Source organism: Anas acuta, chromosome 6 (assembly GCF_963932015.1).
Source record: "Anas acuta chromosome 6, bAnaAcu1.1, whole genome shotgun sequence".
NCBI lineage: Eukaryota > Metazoa > Chordata > Aves > Anseriformes > Anatidae > Anas > Anas acuta.
Genome location: NC_088984.1, coordinates 1,395,357 through 1,415,910, shown reverse-complemented (window position 1 = coordinate 1,415,910; position 20,554 = coordinate 1,395,357). Strand labels below are relative to the sequence as shown.

The 20,554-nt window shown below is 48.4% G+C and overlaps 1 protein-coding gene across 1 annotated transcript in view; it reads left to right on the top strand.

The window, feature by feature from the left end:
- KCNJ3 (potassium inwardly rectifying channel subfamily J member 3) overlaps positions 1-18,454 on the top strand; it is a 38,503-nt gene extending 20,049 nt beyond the window's left edge. Inside the window, exon 3 of the mRNA XM_068686906.1 lies at positions 15,365-18,454. Within this exon, the coding sequence (XP_068543007.1) occupies positions 15,365-15,948 (584 nt within the window). The 3' untranslated portion in view covers positions 15,949-18,454. The remainder of the gene's footprint in view (positions 1-15,364) is intronic.
- The last annotated feature ends 2,100 nt before the right edge of the window (positions 18,455-20,554 follow it).

Genomic DNA, 20,554 nt, shown 5'->3' with positions numbered 1-20,554 from the left:
TATTACTATTACTCCTAATGGGAAATGACATTTCTAAGTGGCGCTATTGATGTTGTCTCTTGGAGGTGCCTTTTTCTGTTACCCCACAATAACCTGCATTTCAGCTGCCTCGCCTGGGAAAACACAGCTTCCCTTTGCCTCCCATCCCCTCGGGAGCACAACGGTGGCGGTGGTTTCAAGAGAAGCTCAAAACCCTCTGCTGCTTAGTTCGAGTGCCTTATTAGGTCAGTATAGAAGCAGCCTTTATTTTTGGCATCCGAGACAGTAATGCTTTCTAAGAACGATTATCTGTGCCTTAATATTTAAAGCTGCCTCACCGCAGGAGGATTTGGCAGCTGCTGGCTGCGGGCTGTGCCGGTGCCACGGTGCTGGGCTCTGACCAGGACAGGGTGGGCAGTGACAGCAGTAGGGTGGCTTCGCTGCCTCCACGTGTGCAGGACAACTCAACGCAGGGGAAGAGCCGTTTCTTTGTGTTTTGGGAGCTGAAAAGTGTGGGGTGTGGGAGCTCTCGATCTCATCCCTGGCCCAAAGAGCAGGGGTAAGGATGGGAAGGAGCCAGCAGGGCTTTGAACTCGGCGGAGGGGTGCAAGCTGCAGACACTGCCCAGGACTTCCCAGTTACAGGGCTATTGCTCACATGCATGAGCCCTTAAAATGAGCTTGTACTGCCTGACTGCAGCTAGGAGCTCACCTCTCTCACTTGGGCTGGTCAAGGACAATTCCTCAGCAATGCATTACACAGTTTGGTGAAGAAAGAAAAGACACAGCAATAATGCACACCAAGTTCACCAATGAGTTGCTCTTTGAAATGCTCATGCCCTTCTGCCTCTAAAGAGCTTTTCATGTTTACCTGAGTTCCAGTCATTAACAAACAAACTCTGGGAAGCTGAGTGCTGTGGGTTGCCTCGCTTATCTTACGTGATTGGCAAAGAGCCAGGCTGAGACTGAGGCAGGGATGTTTCTCAATATTTTTATGAGTTTCTGGAGAGGGCTTAAACACGCAAAGCTATGGCAGTGGCAGAATAGAGAAGTGAATGTAGGCGTGCTGCAGTTTTGTTTTTCCTGCCCCGACTCCCCTGCTGGTTGTGACCCCGCAGAGGCAGCTGATGGGCGATGCTGCCCCCAGGGCAGGAGCAGGCATCACACTGCTGGGGCCCTGTGCATGGGCTGGCAGGCATCATCGACTTTCCCTCCATCCCAAAGCAGCTGAATCCTGTTAAATTATTAAATACTTCCCAATATTCTCCATGTAAGCTTTCTCTGCACGCTGTCGTGACCGAGCCAAGTGTATCTTGTGGTTTTTGCTTCTCTGCCAGCTTCTGAGGAGCAATAATTAGGTTTATTTTCTTTGTGGTTTCTCGTCTCCAGTTTTTCAGCTGCCCTGCAGGACAGAGTTTGCTCCCAGGTATTCTGCACTTCCAGCTCTTGGAGATGCCAATGTCTGCATTACAGAGACTTGTCTGGCCACGTGCTGGAGTCGACCATGTCCTGCGGCCGCTTGCTGTGGTCATGCCAGATACCTGGGGTGTGCCGAGGAGCAGGGCTGTGGCAGAGAGGGAGCAGGAGATGCTTGAAGAGCATCCTCAGCTCCATCTGACTTAAGTGGGCTGTATTCAGAGTTGTACTCGGCTGGTAAAACAGCAAGCGTGGCTGGCCACCGCAGGAGATGTGTCACTGGCTGCCGGTCATCCGCAGCGAGCGAGCTTCAGGAGCACAAGGACAAGAGAGAAAGCAGCCCCGAGAGGCTTGCTCCTAAATATAGACATCTTCCAAACTTCCTGCTGGAGCTCTATTAATTATTCATTCTTTTTTGCCTTTTTATTTTTTAGCACGACACCACACGTATATTAGATGCAATCATCTAACGGGCACAAATTGTAGCGCTAAGCACATTCACAGTGTTTCGCTGTAGCCTGTTTCGTCTTTCTCATTATACTGCAGATGCTTTAAATTCACGCGGTACGCAGTAATGGGGATGAAATTTCCCACAGTGGAACATTGCTGACTTAATGTTGCGTGATGAAATAGCACAGATTTATATTTAATATTTCTCTCCAAGCAGGCATCGCAGTGCAGGAATTCTCTCCTTGTGGCTGCTCCCCACAGTACCGCTCAGCAGCCAGACCTGGGCAGGTTTTTAAAGCTGCAGGAAATTTGTGTCATGCTTTATACTGTGAGCCTTGTACAAGGTGAAAAAATGCACTTATTTGTTCTCAGCACCCCATTGTTCAGCGCAGGAGCTGGGTGCTTGGAGCAGAGCAGAGGCGCCGGCAGAAGGCTGAGCGCTCGCGTTGTAATTAATTCATCTGCAAGACTCGCTGGAATTAGAGCTCGCTTCTGAAGGAGGCTTCTAATTGAGAGTAAATGCCTCATTAGCGCTGAACAGATCAACCTGAGAACATCAGTAAACACAAACAAAATAATTAATGACTTTAGGTAGTGTACCGTGGCACCCTGGCTGCCGCCAGGCTCCAGAGGTGGGCCAGGCCCAGGCATGGCTGAGGGGGGCTCCTGGCCGGGGGCTGCTGCCCAGGAGCCTTTCCTGGGAGTTTTGGGAGGTGCTGAAGTTATGCACCTGAAGGTGACGAGCAGGACTTGTGCACATTCCTTGCTGTGAGGGTGCTGTGGCCTGGCCAGGGCCTAGAGCTTGAAGTGGAAGTGGCATCTGCCGTGCCCTCGGAGCCAAACCTCTGTGACAGACTGCCTTGCGGGTGCTAACTGCACTTGTCTGCACACCAGTGCCCAGGTTTTTATATTGTAGAGTACATTAAGTGTGATGTTACCACACAGAATTACAGAAGCTTTGAACAACTGCATTTTTACGGAGTGCTTCTCACATAAGCCGTTACATGGAGCTTGTGGAGGAAAACCACAGTTGGCAGTGGCTCTGTTAATGAGATGATCTGGGCCGGTCTGTGCATACAAGAGCTTGTAAACATCCCATCCCATCCCATCCCATCCCATCCCATCCCATCCCATCCCATCCCATCCCATCCACTGGTGGAAGATTTCTGCAGCTAGACACAGTCACCTGAGGCACTGCCCCGGCGAAGGGGCACGTGTGATTTGGCACAAAGGGTTGTGTCCACTGCTTGGTCACAAAGCAGTATTTCTTGTCAGAAAAATGTACGATGCCTTTTGATAGTCTTTCTGTAGCAAAAAATGGAAATGTCTGCAACAACTGTCTTCTGTGGGCATCCAGAAGAGAGGAGACACAGATGTGGAACCTCTCTGCAACCGTGCCCGCTGTCCTGAGGATGGGACACAAGCTGACAGACCTTGCCAGCACCTTGCTCTTTTTCATGGTGTCTCACCATAAAATCAGATATGTGGGAAGTAATTAGCAAATCTTTGACTTGGGAAAAGTATTTAGCTTGGATAAGCTTGTTAAATTTTATGTATTCATCAGAGACTTTCTCCGTAGTTTCTTGGATTTATTTTTCACATTTATCCTACGGCTTAATAAGGGATGGAAACTGGTGACCACTGCTCCTGAATTTGGACAGAGGTCTTTCGTGGTGATTGCCACGTGAGCACCTCAGAGCTCCTTCTGCCTCACGCTGTATGAAGGCACGCAGGAACCTCAGCCCAGTGGGGCTTTCCCCAGAAGAAGAGCAGTACATGGACATGTAGGATTGGAAACAAAAAAGAATACCATACAAAATTCACAAGGAAATGTCAAAATTAATGTCTCGGTTCTGAGTTTCCAGGAAAAAGTCATGATTTTCCCCAAAATGTCAAAAAAGTCCCAGAGTTGCAAGATTTTAAACTGGCCTTGGGGATTGCAGGTTGGGGATGAGTTCATGTCAGCACAATCTGCATGTAAGGGAGCGGGTTTATGTGTAAAATTAGAAGCTCCTCGTAGGCATATGGTTATTGGTACAGCACAGCTTTCAGTTCTGTCTTATTTAGTCTGCTGGGGTGCACATGGGAATAACAAGTACGCGGCATGACGTCACGTTGCAATATATATAGTCACTAATTAACCTTTGCTGGCTGCTGTAATAGTCTCTCTCCTGTGCATGCTGCAGGAAATTATTTTCTGCTATATCATCTCCTCGATGCTTTGTATATAAACCATAATGGAAGATGGGGCCACGTGAAGAAAACAGCACGCAATAACTCAGAGCCTTATCTGCCTTCCCTGCCTTTGCAGCAGGAAATGTTGGGCCTGTTTAAGTTTGGGATTTTTATTTTTATTTTAATATGGGAGAGGTTTGCTGATGCTGCAAAGGAAGGGACAGCTCTGCAATGTTGCGCATGTGGTAATCAGCATGCACCTCTGTTATCCGTAGAGATCAGTCAAATACATTACCAAGGGGAAATAAAATAATAAAATGAAAGCAGTGGCCTCCTGCTCGATGTTGGGTCAGTGCTCCACCACCACATCCTTGGGTAAAGGGGCAGCGGGGCTGCTTTTCTGCAAGGAGGAGCCCACGGCTGGAGTTTGGAGCTGCAGAGCCCCTCGGGCTGGGAGGAGGGCGGATGGTGACACTGGGACCAACTGGAGGGCTTGGCCCAAACTCTTCTCCGTCGTGTTCATCTGAGGCTGGTGAAAGCCATGGGCAGGGCAGCACGAATCTTCCTGTGCTCAGCTGATTTTAAAAATTAGTTACGGAGAAAGCATGTGGTGCTGTCTCATGTTCCCAGCATCTCTGTGATGCTGGCTATAAAGCCCCGCACGCTTTCTTCTGAAGAGGAACTGGGAAGCGAGGCAGTTCCATGATTTTTCACAGAAGTGCATCTTGCCTCTTTCATCTTCTCTGCTGTAAAGGCAGCAATCAGCCATCAGGCTGGAGCCAAGAGGCTTTCCTTGGCCAGAGACAGTCACGTTGCTCTGATGAGCGAGCCCCGTGTTCAAAGGCTGGAAACCCAAGGTAATGGGCAATTTATTTTACTGCTCTTTGCGGCCAGGGACCACTCAGATGCGAAGAACAAAAACCAGTTCTGTCCCACCGGGCATCTGGGGCTCTCTCGTGGCTCTTACGAAAATTAAAGCAGATGAATTCCTGGTAAATGATGCTGAAGAGCATTCTTAAAATTATTGCCATTTCAGTTTCGTATTTTAGCAGCGTTCATGAACTGGGCAGCCTGAGCAAGCTGTGAAGTTGATAATAAAGTCAAGCAGTGGTGGGCAGTGGTATTTTGCTCTCATGTATAGGTAAAGCTTTTTTGCAGAAAAAAATGCAGGTGAGAATATTGTTTTGCCTCCTTGCTAATGGCTTTGGGAGAGATGTAACATCAGAGGTGAATCCAAACAGTGAAATAACCTGCTCAAAGGGAGCAGAGCGGGTTTGTTAATGTTTGTGGAAAGCCTGTGTGTACAGCAAGCTTCCAGGAAGGGAAGGAAACCTGGAACGAGCTCTCATTACCTCCCAAAATCCAAACTGATGCTGTGTTAGCTCGGTAAGCTCATATATATTCCAGGAGCTAACTACAACACTGTCAACAAATTACTGCATAAAGAGGAGAAAATTCTGTTTTTAAGGTGTTCTCTTTTCTAAAGTTTGTGATTATTTTGAAACCTCAGAGGCATTTCCAGTTGTATATAGATAGGTAATTTTCATGAAAACCTGAAATTGCTGCCAGGAAATGAAGCCTAATGAACAACTGTATGCTTGCAGAGAGATGCTGTCTGCTTTCCTGCTTGTCTCCGTGCAGCTGTGTTTATTTTCTGTGGGCACTGCCGGCAGCAATAGCCCTTTCTCAAACTGCATATTTTAGGTGGGCACCTGCCCGGGTGCTGCCTTCTCGTGGAGAAGTGTCCCGTTACTGGCAGTGCCTGCGAGGATGCTCTTCTTGCTGATTGCTTCTGAAAACGTGTGAACGCTGTTGGTCTCACGGCTTTGCTGTAATTTAAGTTAAATTCTTGACATGATGAGACAGCAGAGACAATTTCTGCTGGCACTCAGCTCCCTCTTTGCTTGGAGCACTTGTGTCCAGGGGCAGGGTGCACGGGCTCAGGAACGTGAGCAGCAGCTCACCTCGGCGCCCCGTTATGTTGGCAGCAAAGCAGAGCTTTCTCTGCTGCAGCTAATAATAAAACTGGACAAACACAACCGCGTTCTTGATTTTTAAATGACTTAAATATTAATGAAATGAACCTTTGGAGGTGTGGTGGGAAGGGAGTGCTCTGGCAGGGTGCACAGCATGGCTGGGAGAAGCTGCAGGGTCTGTGCAGGGGCTTCTTGCCCCCCTCCCGAGGGCATGACTTGCTTACTACGTGTTTGTGCTGTGCTCTCGTGGGGTGCAGCAAGGAGTGCCTGCTTTCCTGAAGGTACCTTCACAGCCCAGCGATTATCAAAGGTAATCAAAGAGATTATCAAAATACCCGTTTCACCCAGAACTGACAAAATTTAGGCATCTATTTCTTGGGAAATTCTGTGTGCCTGACGTGTTTGCAAGAAATGTTTGTCAGCTAAAACTGAAGACTCTGCGGCAAACGCTATGTTTAGTTCAAGGGATCTTGTGTTAAGCACTGTGAATTAATTTTAAATACATGACACAAGCTGTGCACGCGGGGAGATGCTGCTGATGGAGCTGGGGACTGGGACTTTTTTGGGTGCAAACCAGGCGCTCTCACGAAGGGTGGGTGCAGATGAAGTAGCTGCAGACAGGCAGGCTGGTTTATACGTAACACCAGCAGATATCTGCGCAGCAGAGACACGGAGCGTGCCCTCGGAGCAGGCTGTGACCCCGCGCTGTGCCGATGACGGATGAGCCGATGCCACCGCTGCAGGAGGTCGTGGCTTCTGTGCGCAGCGTGGCTGGTGCTGTGCCATCCCAGGAGTTTGCTGTGTACATGCTGCAGGCAGCCCCTGCCTAATGCCAGAAGTCATTTGCTCCCTTTTTCACCTGTATTTGGAGGTGTCCCCTGGTTTCCAGCAGCCACATACCCCTCCTTCACTGGATCTAGCCCTGAGCTACGTGCTGGGTGTGTGAGTACTGAGGGGGTGGTGATCATCCTCATTTTTAAGTACTGGTACACCAGGAGAGGATGGTCAGTCAGGTTTTCTCTCTTTTACGGGAGGCTGGCAGTCTTTTTCAGGGTGTCTCACGCTGAATTTCTTTTTGGAAGAGCCATGGGCTGGAGGGGGATGCGGGTCAGAAGGGCAAGTCCCAGCAGCACAGGAGCGGGTTTGTTTGAAGCAGGTCTGGGGGTGAGCGGATTGCCTTTTAGTCTCCCAGACACCCAGCAAATGAATCCATATGTCAGACCAACAACGCTAAATCAGGAACATTTATTTTCAAACACAGCTCTGTGTTGCATTTCATCCTTCTATTGATACAGCCCATACCAAATGGCTCCTCATTTTCAGCGGCGTTGCTTAGAAAGCGGCTGTCAGGTTGATGGTATCTTTCAGCAAGCCTCCCAGCCATCCCTGAGGGCCCAGACTCTGGCTGTGGCTGCGGACAGACGGACAGACAGACAGACAGACGAGCTGGGTGCCAGAGTGAGGCGGGTGGCTGGCAGCTGAGACATCCGCGGTACCCAGGAGGGGCAGTGCTGTGTGGCACCAGTGAATCGTGCTCGTCCCTGTGGAGATCCATGCTTTTTCCATCCCGGGAAGCCGGTCTCCAACATGAAATGCTTCCTCAGACTCCTGTAGGCCTGCCAAAGCCCTGAAGATCGAGGAGCTCTATTTTGGTGTTGAGCAGCATATGGTCTGGTGGGTGTTGGAGAAGCATGGGACCGGTGAGGAATTTGCGTATTCAGAGGGCTGGGCTGCTGCTGGGCTTTGTGTTGCTTGCCTCATAACGAAAATGTTCTCGTTCGAAGAGGATAATTTATTTTAAATGTCTTTTTTTTTTTTTTTCTGACAGCTTGGCACCATTCTCCTACCTTTCATTCAAGCTGTGTTCCTGCTGCCTCCCCTGACCACCGACAATTTTGTTCTGATTTAACAAAACAATCCTTCCCTCCCCTACCTCTTCCCAGCGTCCCCAAACGCCCAGCTCCACCGAGCACAAACCCAGCACCATGTGTTTGCCTGCAGTTTGGAGGAGGGTGACACAGATGGGGGGATTAGCAACCTTCCCTGGGGGAAGTTATCACAGGGCTTGGGATTGGTGAAATTCAGGCTGGAGGGGAGCTCTGGAGGGCGCCCAGTGGCACAGGGATTGAACTCTTCCACCTGGGTGCTGTGGTTTGCTCAGCAGCGTGCCGGTGGGAGGGGAAGGATGCAAGAACCGGCGTGTGGCAGATGGCTCTGCAGAGAAATCTGCTCAAAGAGAGGAGCTGAGGGGCTGAAGTCAACCCTGACTCACTCCTGCACGTAGAGGGAAAGGAACAGATTGGTCTTTCAAAAGAATGTGTATTTTTTCGTGTGCATAAGAAAAAAAAAAAAAAGATAAGAAAAATACTGGGCTTGGATAGTTCTTGGATAGTACAAATTGCTGCCGCTGCATTAAATGTGCGTTTGAGATTTCTGTTTGGCTAACTGAGAATCTGGCCCTGTTTTTCCAAAAGCAGGGGAAATGGTGCTGCAGAGCCCAGCATGGCAATGCTGGAGGCTGCCGTGCCTTTATTCCCACCCACGTTGCCCCCTTTTTTTTTGGTACCATCCCCATCAGAGGGGAGGTTAGCTCATGGCACGGCCACCTGTTGCTCTCCGGGTAGGAGCAGTGAGGATGCGCACAGCGGCGCGTTGCTTTGACATGTGGGTTTGGTGACATTTCCCAAGCCTGTCACAACACGTGCTGGTGACAGCTCCTGTGGTCCTGGTAAGCATCAAGATGGGCTGTCTGCGAGGTGTCAGAAAGCTAGGCGTCTATCAGTGATTAAAAATTGCCCTAAGAGGAGCAGCTGATAAAGAATACCCTGGCTGTCACCAGCACTTTTTAAGCGTGGCGATAGCTCCTTGGAGAACAGCACAGCCTGAGCGAGCCGGGAGGTATTTATAGTGCCAGAGCATAAACACCGTGGCTATATCGGGTAGCAAAGCAGAAGCCTGGGTCTGCTATTCGGCAACGAGAAATTAAAATGTTTAGCATAAGAATGATGTCTGACTGTTGCATAAATGTGTGCGTGTTGCTACTCGAGAGCCCCGGCTCCCTTTGTTCCCTTTTCGCATAGGTGCTTCACCTGATTAATCTCTGCCCTCCTTTTGTTCGGGCAATTTATAGATTTCAGTGATAAATGGTAACTAAGCACAGTGGTCTGTAAGAAGCCTGCTGTGGGTTTAAGTTTGAAGAGGGATCGTGCTGTGACTACAAGGGGCCATTTCTCCCGCTGGCCCCACGACGCAGGGGTCCCCGGGCTCCGGGCAGGCTGAGCTGTCACCACGAGAAGCAGGAGGGCTGTGAGCCACTTCTGCATGGACAAAAGCCTGCCAGAGAGAACCTCGAAAGGAAAGGCGCTCTGAAAACACAAGCAGTTATTCCTTCAGTTAAGGCTTAAATGAGAGAAATGATTTGAATTGCACATGCTTGTGTTTTGATGAAAACAGTGAGCACCTTTCTACGGTTGTTACCTAAAAGAATGATTTTCTCCCTGGCATTTGAGGAAATGCCTTTTTATTTCTCTTTAGAAAAGCTTCTTTTATTCAAATATTACTTAAAAAGTAATCAGATGCATTTAACATGTGAAGGTGGCATGGTGTCTGCCCAGCTGCCTTCAATTAAAGAAACCTGGCTTGCAAAAGGGCTGCTGCTGTAAATCAGGCATTTACACCAGGCAGCAGCAAGAACCGCAAATTGACAAAGTTTTATTGCGCTTCAAACTACCCCGCTTAATAAAAAATGTGTCCTGAAATTATAGTAGAAGAACGCTAGTGCTAAAAATAGCTGTTCTTTCCAAATGGATGGGAAGTATCTCAGTTTAGACACCGCACTTGCTGTCAGGTTAGGAATTGGGCTGTGTGTTTCTCTGCCGTGCATGGCACAGCTTGTCATTTGAAGTTATATTAAAAAATAATGTTGCAGCAAACACTGAGAGGAAAAGCCTGAGAGCATCCGTCACTCCAAGTTTTGCTGAATTGTTTCTGACCTCACATTTTGGGGGCCCATTTTCTGGCTTGCTGCAGAATTCAGACATCTCTCTTCATTTCAGGCACAGGGAGGCCGAGCGGCCAGATGTTCACATCAGGATATCGGGCCGTGACTTAGCTAAACGTGACACAATCCAGCTTGTTGTTCCCTTGATTTTAAAAAGCCATTATTTCACTTCACAGTCCTGGAAGCCCCAGAGGAAGAGCTTTATGTGGAAATCATGCACCTCCCTTTTGCTGAAGCTGTAAATCTTCCCTTGGTCCCGTGGGAGCGCAGCAAGAGGTGCGCTGTGTTGTTATGTCAAGTCTTGCATCAAGGCTCTCTCCTTGCACTGCCTTCATGGCCTTACATTGCAATGGTAAAATGGTTTAATTCATGGTAACCGAGAGAACATTCCTGGCTGCTGAGGTTTTAATGCTGTCGGAGGTTTTGAGGCTTTCCAGGTCAGCCCCAGGTTTCAGGGAAGGCAGCCTCCCCTGCCAGGTGCCTTAACCTGCAGGGCCCAAACCTTAATGAGAAAAAAAAAAATAAAAAATGACAGAACGTAAGCAAACCTTCCTTGCATTTGTACATTTTCACTAGGATCTCCTCCTGCAGGATTTCCTGAGGGCTGGGGTGCGAAGATGCCCCAAGGATGATCTCGTTCCTTCTCATGGTCCTGCCCAAGACAGCCTGAAAACAGGGCAGGAACCAAGGTGAAACCTGGGGGCTTCCATGGGGACAGAGAGAGGAGCCATGTGTCCTCAATGTGCCTACAGCTCTTTGGGGGGTGTCATGGGGGCTGTTGAAGCTTGCAAGCTCCTGCTGTTGGCCAGCTCCCGCAGCAGAGGCCACCAGGAGAGCAGCACTCGGCCGGGCTTTCCAGGCTGCATACCATGAGGTCTAGAAACTGCCTGGATACAGCCAGCTCCATCTGGAGATTTAGGAATTTAGAAATAATTTGAGGGTTTTTACAGGATAGAATTAGTCAACGGGCTTATTTGCAGAGGTTTTTGTCCCCCACCTGCCCCCGGGGGAAGGCAGGCAGGCAGCAGTCGCTGCCGCGGTGCCGGGGACGCGTGACAGGCGCATGCGGTGGTATGAGATTAGGCTGGATTTTGGGGTTTGGTGGCGACAGCGGCTGTCCTTTGGGATGCTTCACTTCTCTGTGGAACTAGCCTTACCCTGTAGCAAAGCTAGAAGCAATCAGGATAATTATCTTAATTATTGGGATTTCAGATGCTGGGGAATTCTGACCTCTTCCCGTGACGTGCTTACTGAGCTGGAGTGCTGGGAGCTCCCCGTCTCAGCAGCTGTGTCTGAAGTGCAGGTGTAGCCCAGTTTCTCGCTGGTGTTTCCTGCAACTGGGGTATTGAGGCCGAGCCTGCTGGAGCCATGGGCAGGGGAAAACAAAAGCTGGAATATCTGTTGCCTGGCTGAGCCTGAGATAATTGCATTCACTTCTGCAGCCCGGCTAAGGCTCTACAAGCGAGTATTCTACCTCGTTAGAAATAATAACTTCTATTTAATAACTTACAATATGGCAGATAGATGCATTTTTTCTCCAGTGATAGCACTTGCTTGAGATTGAGCAAATGATGAAAGGAAAAGGCATGATTATTAAAAAAAATGCTTTCATATAAATCACGAGGAAACAGGCTCATGGATTTAACCCATGCTTGGCCTCCGGAGCTGCTCTGCTGTACTTTATTTGAGGAAGTTAATGGAAATTTTTCTCAGATGTAGATGGCTGGGCTTTTCCAGTGTTCCCGTGGCGTTGCACACCAGAGCGTGCAGTGGGTGCCAGATGAGGGATGTAAGGGACTGGATCCCTGCACGGCTGTGCTGCTGGGATGAAAAAAGGGTATGCAGGGCCGTGTCCACAGGGCATCTGCACCAGGAAGAAGAGCAACCACATCTTCTGGTAGCATTTCAGCATCCTTCTTCAAAGGGATGCATCCAAAAGCTCATTATTCATAAAGCTTTGAGAGGTGAGAGTCAGCTGCTGACTTCCGTGGAAGAAATGTAATTCCTGGAAGCACTGTAAGACAGCCTGGGTAGAGGTGGTCCAAAATGCCCTGGGCTGAGATTTGTGAGAGTGCAGGACACCATAAGAGCAGCTTCTCTATGGAAATCTCTTCCCTCGGACACAGTGAACAATACTTTTGCAGCCCATGGTTTGGAAATAGTAGAGGTTTTCCTAGTGGACATGTGTTTTGGGGTTATGTGGGCACATATGCATAAGCGTACCTATTTTCAGGTGCGTTATCACGATTTGTATTCAGCCAGAGCTTTGCTAATGTGCATTGCAATCATCGGCTGCTGAAGAGCACTTTGTGATGGAAGCATGCATTTGGGGTGATGAACATCATGCATCTAACCCTTTTACTTTGACAAATGGATGGCTTTTTAATTACAAGCGCAGCATACAGCATGTTTATTCCAAAAAGAGAATTTAAAATTTATCCCGCGAATGAGTATCAATAATATAGGCAACTTGGTAAAAATTTAACCAGCCCATTAGCATGACGAAGGCATCAAAGGTTCTGTCGGCTTTGTACCCTGCTGATGAATACCTCCTCAGGATTAAAAAGAAGAGCCTTCCATGCCAGCAGAAGGAGAGGGAAGCCTACGAGCCCAACCTCACCACCACACTGGTGGGTCAGGCCTGGCTGTGGTCCTCCTGCGTGTTGGAGGTCTGCTGGGCTTGGTGGGACCAGAAGGAAGCTGCCTCTGCCCTGAAGTATCAGGCCTTTCCACATTTGAGCATGGATTATGGATCTACAGATGGAAAATAGGACAGGGGTAGTTATCTGCAAGGGCTGTCAAGTGCACCGGGGCCTTGCTCGTGCTGGGCAAGGCGAAGGCCTCCCGTCTATGCAAACTTTGGGCCGACAGCCCCGAGGAGCATGCTGCTGCTGTGTTTCATGTTAATTTTCAGTGTTAATTTTCCCACAGGAGGCAGCAAGGGCTGTGGGACACTTTCTGTCCCATGCAGGGACGCGGCCTCCAGCCAGGGCCTGGAGTGTGGTGCCATGGCCAGGGCTGCAGTGCTGTGCCAAGGGTACAGCAGAGAGGCAGGCCGTGCCCGTGGTCCGATGCCCTTAGGAGTTTGCTAAGGAAGTGGCAAGGGAAGGGAGAGCTGGGAAACGCAACAGAGCTGGAGGAAAAGCTGAGAATTGATTTCTTGTCCGGTGCCTTATCAGAGCTTGTTAGGCACCTCCTCGCATCTTCTGCCCAGCCTGACAGTTGCTCCCTGTGCTGACAGGCCTGTTAGTTGCTGCTGCTCATCCTGAGAGACTATTGAATAATTTGCAGCCCTGGGTTTGTGAGAGAATAGGATAAATTGATTTTGAAGAAAAAATTATATACCTGAGAATATTTCTCTCTCAGACGAGCTTCCAAAGGGTTATATCAATGCAACAAAATGTGCAGTTGTTTTTCTTGCTCATCAGCTAATAAATTTTCCGATAATAGGCAGGTAAAATGCTCCTCTAATAGCCTAGTGGCAGCCGCAGGTTTGGTAGTTGGCAGGGTGATGGCTTGGGGTGGAGAGAGCCCCTGCCCTGCTGCCTTTCCCTGACCCTATGCAGCGTGCGTGCTGCTGGTGCCAGCACCCACCCGCTGCCCACCGGCAGTGTCATCCGCTTCTAAGTGCTCTAGGACAGATTTGCATTGGAGTCGTTTGTTATCTAAAGTGCAGGTCACCGAGTTAAACGGTCATTTGCCCGGCAGCCACCGCAGTGCCACTTCCCCAGCACACGTCGAGGGAAGCGCTCGGCTCCTCACGGGGGCTCCGCAGCATCAGGCCTGCAGGAGAGATGGGGAAAGGGCTGTGCCTTCCCTGCGAAGGTGCAGCTAATGAACAGCTGCAGAATAAAGGACACAGATGGAAGAAGTACTTGCTATAATTACCATTTTTCTACAAATTATGTGTTGTTGTTTTTTTCTTTTTTTTTTTTTTTCTTTTCTAAACCCATTAGGTATGTGATTGCTTCCACTTCAGTTTGTAAGTAGAACTGAAACACATGGTGACTGGATGGAAATGCATCACGGAGTATAAAATACTGTCCTGTCTGTGGTTGGTGTGAAGGGGCAGGGATGGTTTGGGTTTTATTGAGTATGCTTACAGAGCCATCAGCTCAGGGGAGGCTGAGTTACTGGCAGTAGGAGGGCACCCTGGGCAAAACCCTCCCTGGGCTCATATTTTTTTTCTAAGAGATAAAATGGAAAACTGTGTTTTTTATGTCTTGTGAAATGCTCAGGGTATTAGCAGGCGAAATTGCTATGCAAAACGAAAAGTTCCATTCTGCTAGCAGTAACATGAAATGTAATAACATTTTATTTTTCTGGCTGCGTGTTACCAGATGTGTATTCATCCCCCACTACCCCTTCCTACAGCCCTGCTAGCAGTTTTCTTGTGCTTTCCAGTCTCTTTTCACTTGCTCTTGACTTAAAGGCATTGTTGTTAGCTAGGCAAAGGATGTGTTTGTCCAGGTAGATTTAACTTTCTGAAAACCAAATGCCATTTTTGCAATTTGTTACACCAGGATAAAATGGTAGTGCAGTTGTACTTCCTGCTTGCTGTAGAGACTATTTATAAACAACATCAAAAAAAAAAAAAAAAAAAAGGAAACAAACAAACAAAAACAGCCCTCAACACATTTCACATTCATTTCTCTGGTTCTCCAGGGCAGGTGGGTGGCCAGGGGCCAGCAGTGAGGAGGAGGAGGAGGAAGAGTGGGCACAGGTGGGAGGCAGGGGGATAAGGGCCATATTGGGCCCCGCGGTCATATTTCTCCGTCCATGCTAATGTTTTGAAACTTAGATCTCAGCCAGGCCATTATGTATCTGTGAGCAGATTGCTCATGAAGCACTTGAAGAGAAATAAATACCTTTCACAGCACATACTTACTGCTCTCCGATGGGCTAAAGTGCACTAGTGCAGGCTTGTTTTGTGCACATGACCTGCAAAGCGTAGGGTCTGGTTTTGGGTAAGTTCATGAATATGATGAACATGTGGAACAGCTGAGTAATACTTTAAGATCCCATCAAGTCCAACTCCAGGTTGCAATTAGCATCTGTGGCTAACTTAATGCTGGGGTTAAAAGGGTAGCTCTGTATTTTCACTTCATCAGCAGCGCCTTCAGAAGTGGCCGTAACAATAGACATGAATTATTCACGCCGTTACGCCCCTTGCTCTATTTTTGGCTCCTCACACACTGAGGATGACAATTTAATAGCAACTGTATGAAAGCGGCAGACACACCAGTGCCTTCTCTTTTATACATTAAAAAATATAAAATATGTTTCTTGAAATGTTCAACCCCCCCAGGATGTAAGTGCTTCCTAAAATTCTTCATAACCAATCAAGTTTTCTCCCTTGCTGGTTGCAGGGATGACGTGCCAAGCCAGGACGTCCTACACCGAGGACGAGGTGCTCTGGGGTCATCGCTTCTTCCCGGTTATTTCCTTGGAAGAAGGGTTCTTCAAAGTCGATTACTCCCAGTTCCACGCGACGTTCGAGGTCCCCACCCCGCCGTACAGCGTGAAGGAGCAGGAGGAGATGCTGCTCATGTCCTCGCCCTTGATAGCGCCCGCTGTCAGCAACAGCAAAGAAAGGAACAACTCAGTGGAGTGCCTGGATGGTCTCGACGAAGTTGGCACAAAACTTCCTTCAAAACTGCAGAAAATAACTGGAAGGGAAGACTTCCCCAAAAAACTCCTCAGGATGAGCTCCACCACCTCCGAGAAGGCCTACAGCATGGGGGATTTGCCCATGAAACTGCAGCGGATCAGCTCGGTCCCTGGGAATTCGGAAGAGAAACTGGTGTCCAAAACCACAAAGATGATGTCGGATCCCATGAGCCAGTCCGTGGCCGATTTGCCACCCAAGCTCCAGAAACTGTCGGGCGGCGGGCGGATGGAGGGAAACCTTCCTCCCAAACTGAGAAAAATGAATTCCGACCGCTTCACATAGCCCGGCCGGGCGCCTGGCTGGCTCGCAGAGCCTGGACTGCGGCGAGAAGCGCAGCGTGGGCAGGATGGCCGGCCTCCACACCACCTCCTGTGCTGGCTCCACGTGTCCGAGGGTGGCAGTGGTGGTGGTGGTGGTGGTGGTGGCAGTGGTGGTGGCAGTGGTGGTGGCGGTGGTGGTGGTGGTGGTGGTGGTGGTGGCGGCAGCGGGGCCGTACGCACGCTCACCGTCCTGCCGCCCGTGCCCGGCATGTAGTATCACAACGCGCATGCAATAATAGTGTGCAATTTTTGCATATAGTTTTATGGCATGACTCGTACTATATTTATACTGTATATTCTGAAAAATATGTACAGGGGTCGTTCCGTGCCCCTCTATTTCCTAAGAGTATGTGGTAGGTAAAACATGAGAGTGGGTAACTTTCAGGGTAAGTTATAATTTTTTTTTATTTTTTATTTTTTTAATGTGGATTGTGATGTTTTGTTCCACTAAGTGGTTACGGTGCATGGTTTTTTTCCTTGAAGGAAGGTGTATTAGTTACTTCTCACACCAAATCTGCTAGCCTTAAATGAACTGCTGGTTTCCATTTTGCTTTAACTTTTTCTTGGGTTTCTTTTTTCTGCCTATGGGCTACTGGAAAAAAAATGTATTTCATAAGGTACTATTTAGAAAAGAAACTTGTATTAACAAGGCTAGGCAAAACAATAAAAGAAAAGAGTAAAATTAACAATTTAGGTATGATTAGAAAATAATTTTAGATTTCTTCCAGAATTTATAACAGATACGTATGAAAACCAGAAAACCCTTTCAAATAAACAGCACGTGCTTGGTTTCTCACATTGATAGGACAGCTCACTGTGGCAATAGCTGACTGTCCGTGAAGTCAAGCAGGCTTTTCTTCTGGATGCTCTGCCCAAGGGCAGGGCCAAAATCCCCCCGTGCTCCAGCAGCGCCAGGGTTCTCTGCGCTGCTGGGCGATTCCCTGCACTGCTTTCTCTGTGGTGAAAACATGTTCAAAAACATTAACCAAGGTTGACCCTGTGGGTTTTGAAATGAGTAATACTTTGTATAAACGTCTGCTTTGGCAGCCTGCTGTGGCTGCGTTTGGTTTTTGGGTTTTTATCCTGTTTTGCCCCAAAATGTGGGGCCACGAGGTGGGGTGGCTGCTTCGGAGCTGGGTGGCGGAGGGGCTCCGTGTCCCGCTGGGGCTGGGGCTGGGTGGCAGTGGCTTCGGGGAGCAAAGCCTCGAGGGCTCTACGCCGCATGGGACAGAACAGCTCAGTTTTATTACAAAGGCTGGCCTGGAGCAAGAACCGAGAGGCTGAGAGTCGCTGGAAGGGTTGGCTCAAACGCCGCGGTGGCGCAGTGCTCGTCCTGGAAGTTACCGTGTGGGGTCGCTCAGTTGTGCGCTCGTGGACTTGGTACTAACTGAAGGTTTTTTTCACCGTTTATAACGATTTTTGAGTGGCACTGCATGCTTTTTACACCTTTGGCTACACTGAAATTCTTTGCACGTTGTTGTTAAAGGGAACCGTGTGTGCAGCTCCCTGTGTGCCGCTCCCCAGCGTGTGATGAGCAGACCTCTGACGCTGCCAGGTAAAATCTGAACGTTTTCCCCCGTTTGCTGACACTTGCTCAGGTTGTGCTGTTTAATTTGTGTGCCAGGGGGAACTCTTCTGCTAGTCCTTGGCTGAGTGAACGTGGCCACGTGCTGGTGGCAGCTTCCTCAGCGGGGGGACAGCCACGGGGGCTTGTCCCTGCCCAGATCCCCTGCTGCCGTGGGACTGCCCACTGCCCTCTTGATTTTTCCTTGTGGAAAGTCAATGCGGAACATCCCTGGAGTAAGAGCAATGGTGTTGCAGCCAGCTGGGCCTGAGGAGCGTAGGTGACTCAGTGGCTGCATACAAATACCTGAAAGTATGCGAAACACTGGGACAGCATCCTCACTTTTATTAAATTAATGCCACATAAAATACTAAGTTATGTTCAATTCAAACGTTTGACTTTTTAAAATCCAAATATTCACCTGTCCTTGCTGGACGCAAGATTTCTGAGGCTTGTGGCTTGTACTGCAATGTGTAATGTACGTTAAGGCTAAAATACACGTGTCTTTCGTTAATGAGAGTGAAAGTACAAACATGGATGATAACTTTCTTCAGTTATTCGGTTTAAGAAGTTATTTCTGGTTAATATTTCAGTTTTATTGGTGTAACCCTTTTCTGTTTTTCCTAACCATTTTAGCCCGGCCCTATTGCTTATGCTAAGAAGAAGTATATCTGTTTGTTCGATTGCACAGCCGGTCTGTGTTCTCTACTGCTGAATTTATGCTTGAATTATATTGTAAATTGTACATATTCAAATTAGAATAAACTAAATGCATTTTCTGGCATGCACTCTATAACTGTATAAATGTACAAGTTTATTTGAATTATACAAAACAACAAACTCTTGTATTCATTAATACTGCAAGCTCAGTTTTATCTACAGCTATATTAAACTTTCAAAAATCCTTCGGTTTAAATGCTCTGGTGTGTTTGTCTTTTCTCCAGTCCATTTTTTAATACTTTAGTAAGTGGCTATGTATTCAAGCTGTTTGGGGACTTACGATTCACATTTGGTGTGTGCAAAAGGCCGGTTTCTTGACCGGTCTCAAGAAAAGCAAAAATAAAACATAATTTAGTTGTAGTTTTTTTAGTTCCTGGGGGCCCGTCTGCCCCCTGTGTGCAGAATATTACATTTCTGTAGCTGTATATATATTGAATATTAGCTTTCTGTAATTTATGACATGTGCTTTCTTTGTGCACAGGGACTTAGGAGCTCTTTATGCAGAGAGAAGTAGGAATTTATATAGTTATCACCCAGAAATCACTGGCGGCCACCAGGCAGCCCTTCCTCTTTGGCTTAGCACGAATTGCCCCGTCGGGGCCTGGGTGTCACCACTCAGGATGGGCAAAAAGCATTCTGTGCTAAAAAAAATTAGAGAATGACTGAAGATATCATTTGCCAATGATAGCAGACTTCTTAACTCTTTCCCTCCCAGTGGCTGCTGAATGAATGTTACCAGGGCACAACCACGCTGCATTTCTCCCCCTTAACCTTGTTGTGAGTCCCAGCCCTGTCTGGCAGCTCCAGCACATGCTCCTCCTAATGCATTATTCACCTGGCCCCAGGCCCCTGACATTGCTAATACGAATACATATTTTTCCATACGGTTACAAGTGATAGTAAAATTCAGAGATTTCTTTGAGTGCTCCTGCACCTGCTTTCCGTTCAGAGCTTTATTTCTGGTGGTGTTTCCAAATCCCCCAGTACAGCACGGCTCAGATCACCGAGGAGTACTTGTTGCAGCTAACATGTACGCGGGCTTCCCAAGCACTCAGCTCCTGAGAAACCGCCCTGCTACCTGTGCGAGACACGCCACAGCCCAGGGAATCGAGGCTCTGCTTAGCATAATTGAATTACCGAGTGTGGCAGAACAAAAAGACACGACAACACAGAGCTGTATCAATCATGCCGTGCCGCCAGACGTGGAATACATTTGAATTTATTTCCTCAGCTCTGGTTGTAAAAGAGGGAATTTGCGGTGCTTACTGGGAGAAATGAAATTGCTGGTAGCTTTAAATACTTAGGGGAGGGGGGGAATCTGCCAAGAAAGAGGGCTAGAAAGAAAGAGGAGCATTCCTGGTATAATAGTGCAAAAGGAAATACATCTTCATCCAGTGTTGGGGCAGAGACTGAGGAGAATGTAAATGCTTTTAAATCAGGTCTAAGGGCTTTATTCATATTCATACCCCCAAAATGATAGGATTTGGGGGTGGGCTCCATGCTGGAGCACAGCTGCATCCATAGAGTCTGAACATTTTAGATGGTGGCTGCACATCGCTCCCGAATGCGCCCGCTGCTCACAGCAGTGTGCTGTGACAGTGCCAGCGGGCATGGGTGCCAGGAGGGCAATTCAGCTCTCATCGATGATAAGAGAATTACCGTTTTCATGGATGTGAAGTAATCTACATTTACATTTCTCACTTCACGAAAAGAAGGAAAAAAAAAAAAAGAGAGACTAAGAAAGAGATAAAGAATGGGGGAAGAGAGGGATGGAGAGGGAACCCATCATTTACGTCAGCCTAATTTTTGTGTGGTTACAAGTACTATTTAGCATGAGTGCAATACTGGTTTCGTTAATCTGTTTACAACACTCCCAAGCAGACTCTGATTGCTGCAAAAAGCACTTGAATTATTATCCCCACAATAAACATCTGTGCCTCACGGTGGAAGGCCTGGCAGCGGCAGTGGGCTGTGAGCAGCAAGAGGCAGGCGTGCGGTGCCCCCCGAGCATCGCCTGCAGCCCCACAGCACCCACAGGGACCGAGAGGCTGTGCTGGCACCTCGCAGGGATGTTCAGGTACCGCTGAAGAGGAGCAGGACACGGAGGATACCATCGCTTCCCTTCCCCTGGGCAGAGGATGCTCACGAGAAGAGAGCACCCCATGGCACCCAGCTCTGGAATTTGTCTCTGTGCACGTTTTCCAGCTCGGCACCTGCTGTGCCCAGTGCAGGCTCATGCAGCAGCTGGGTTTTGGTGCCCAGCTCTCCTTATCCCAGTGACGGG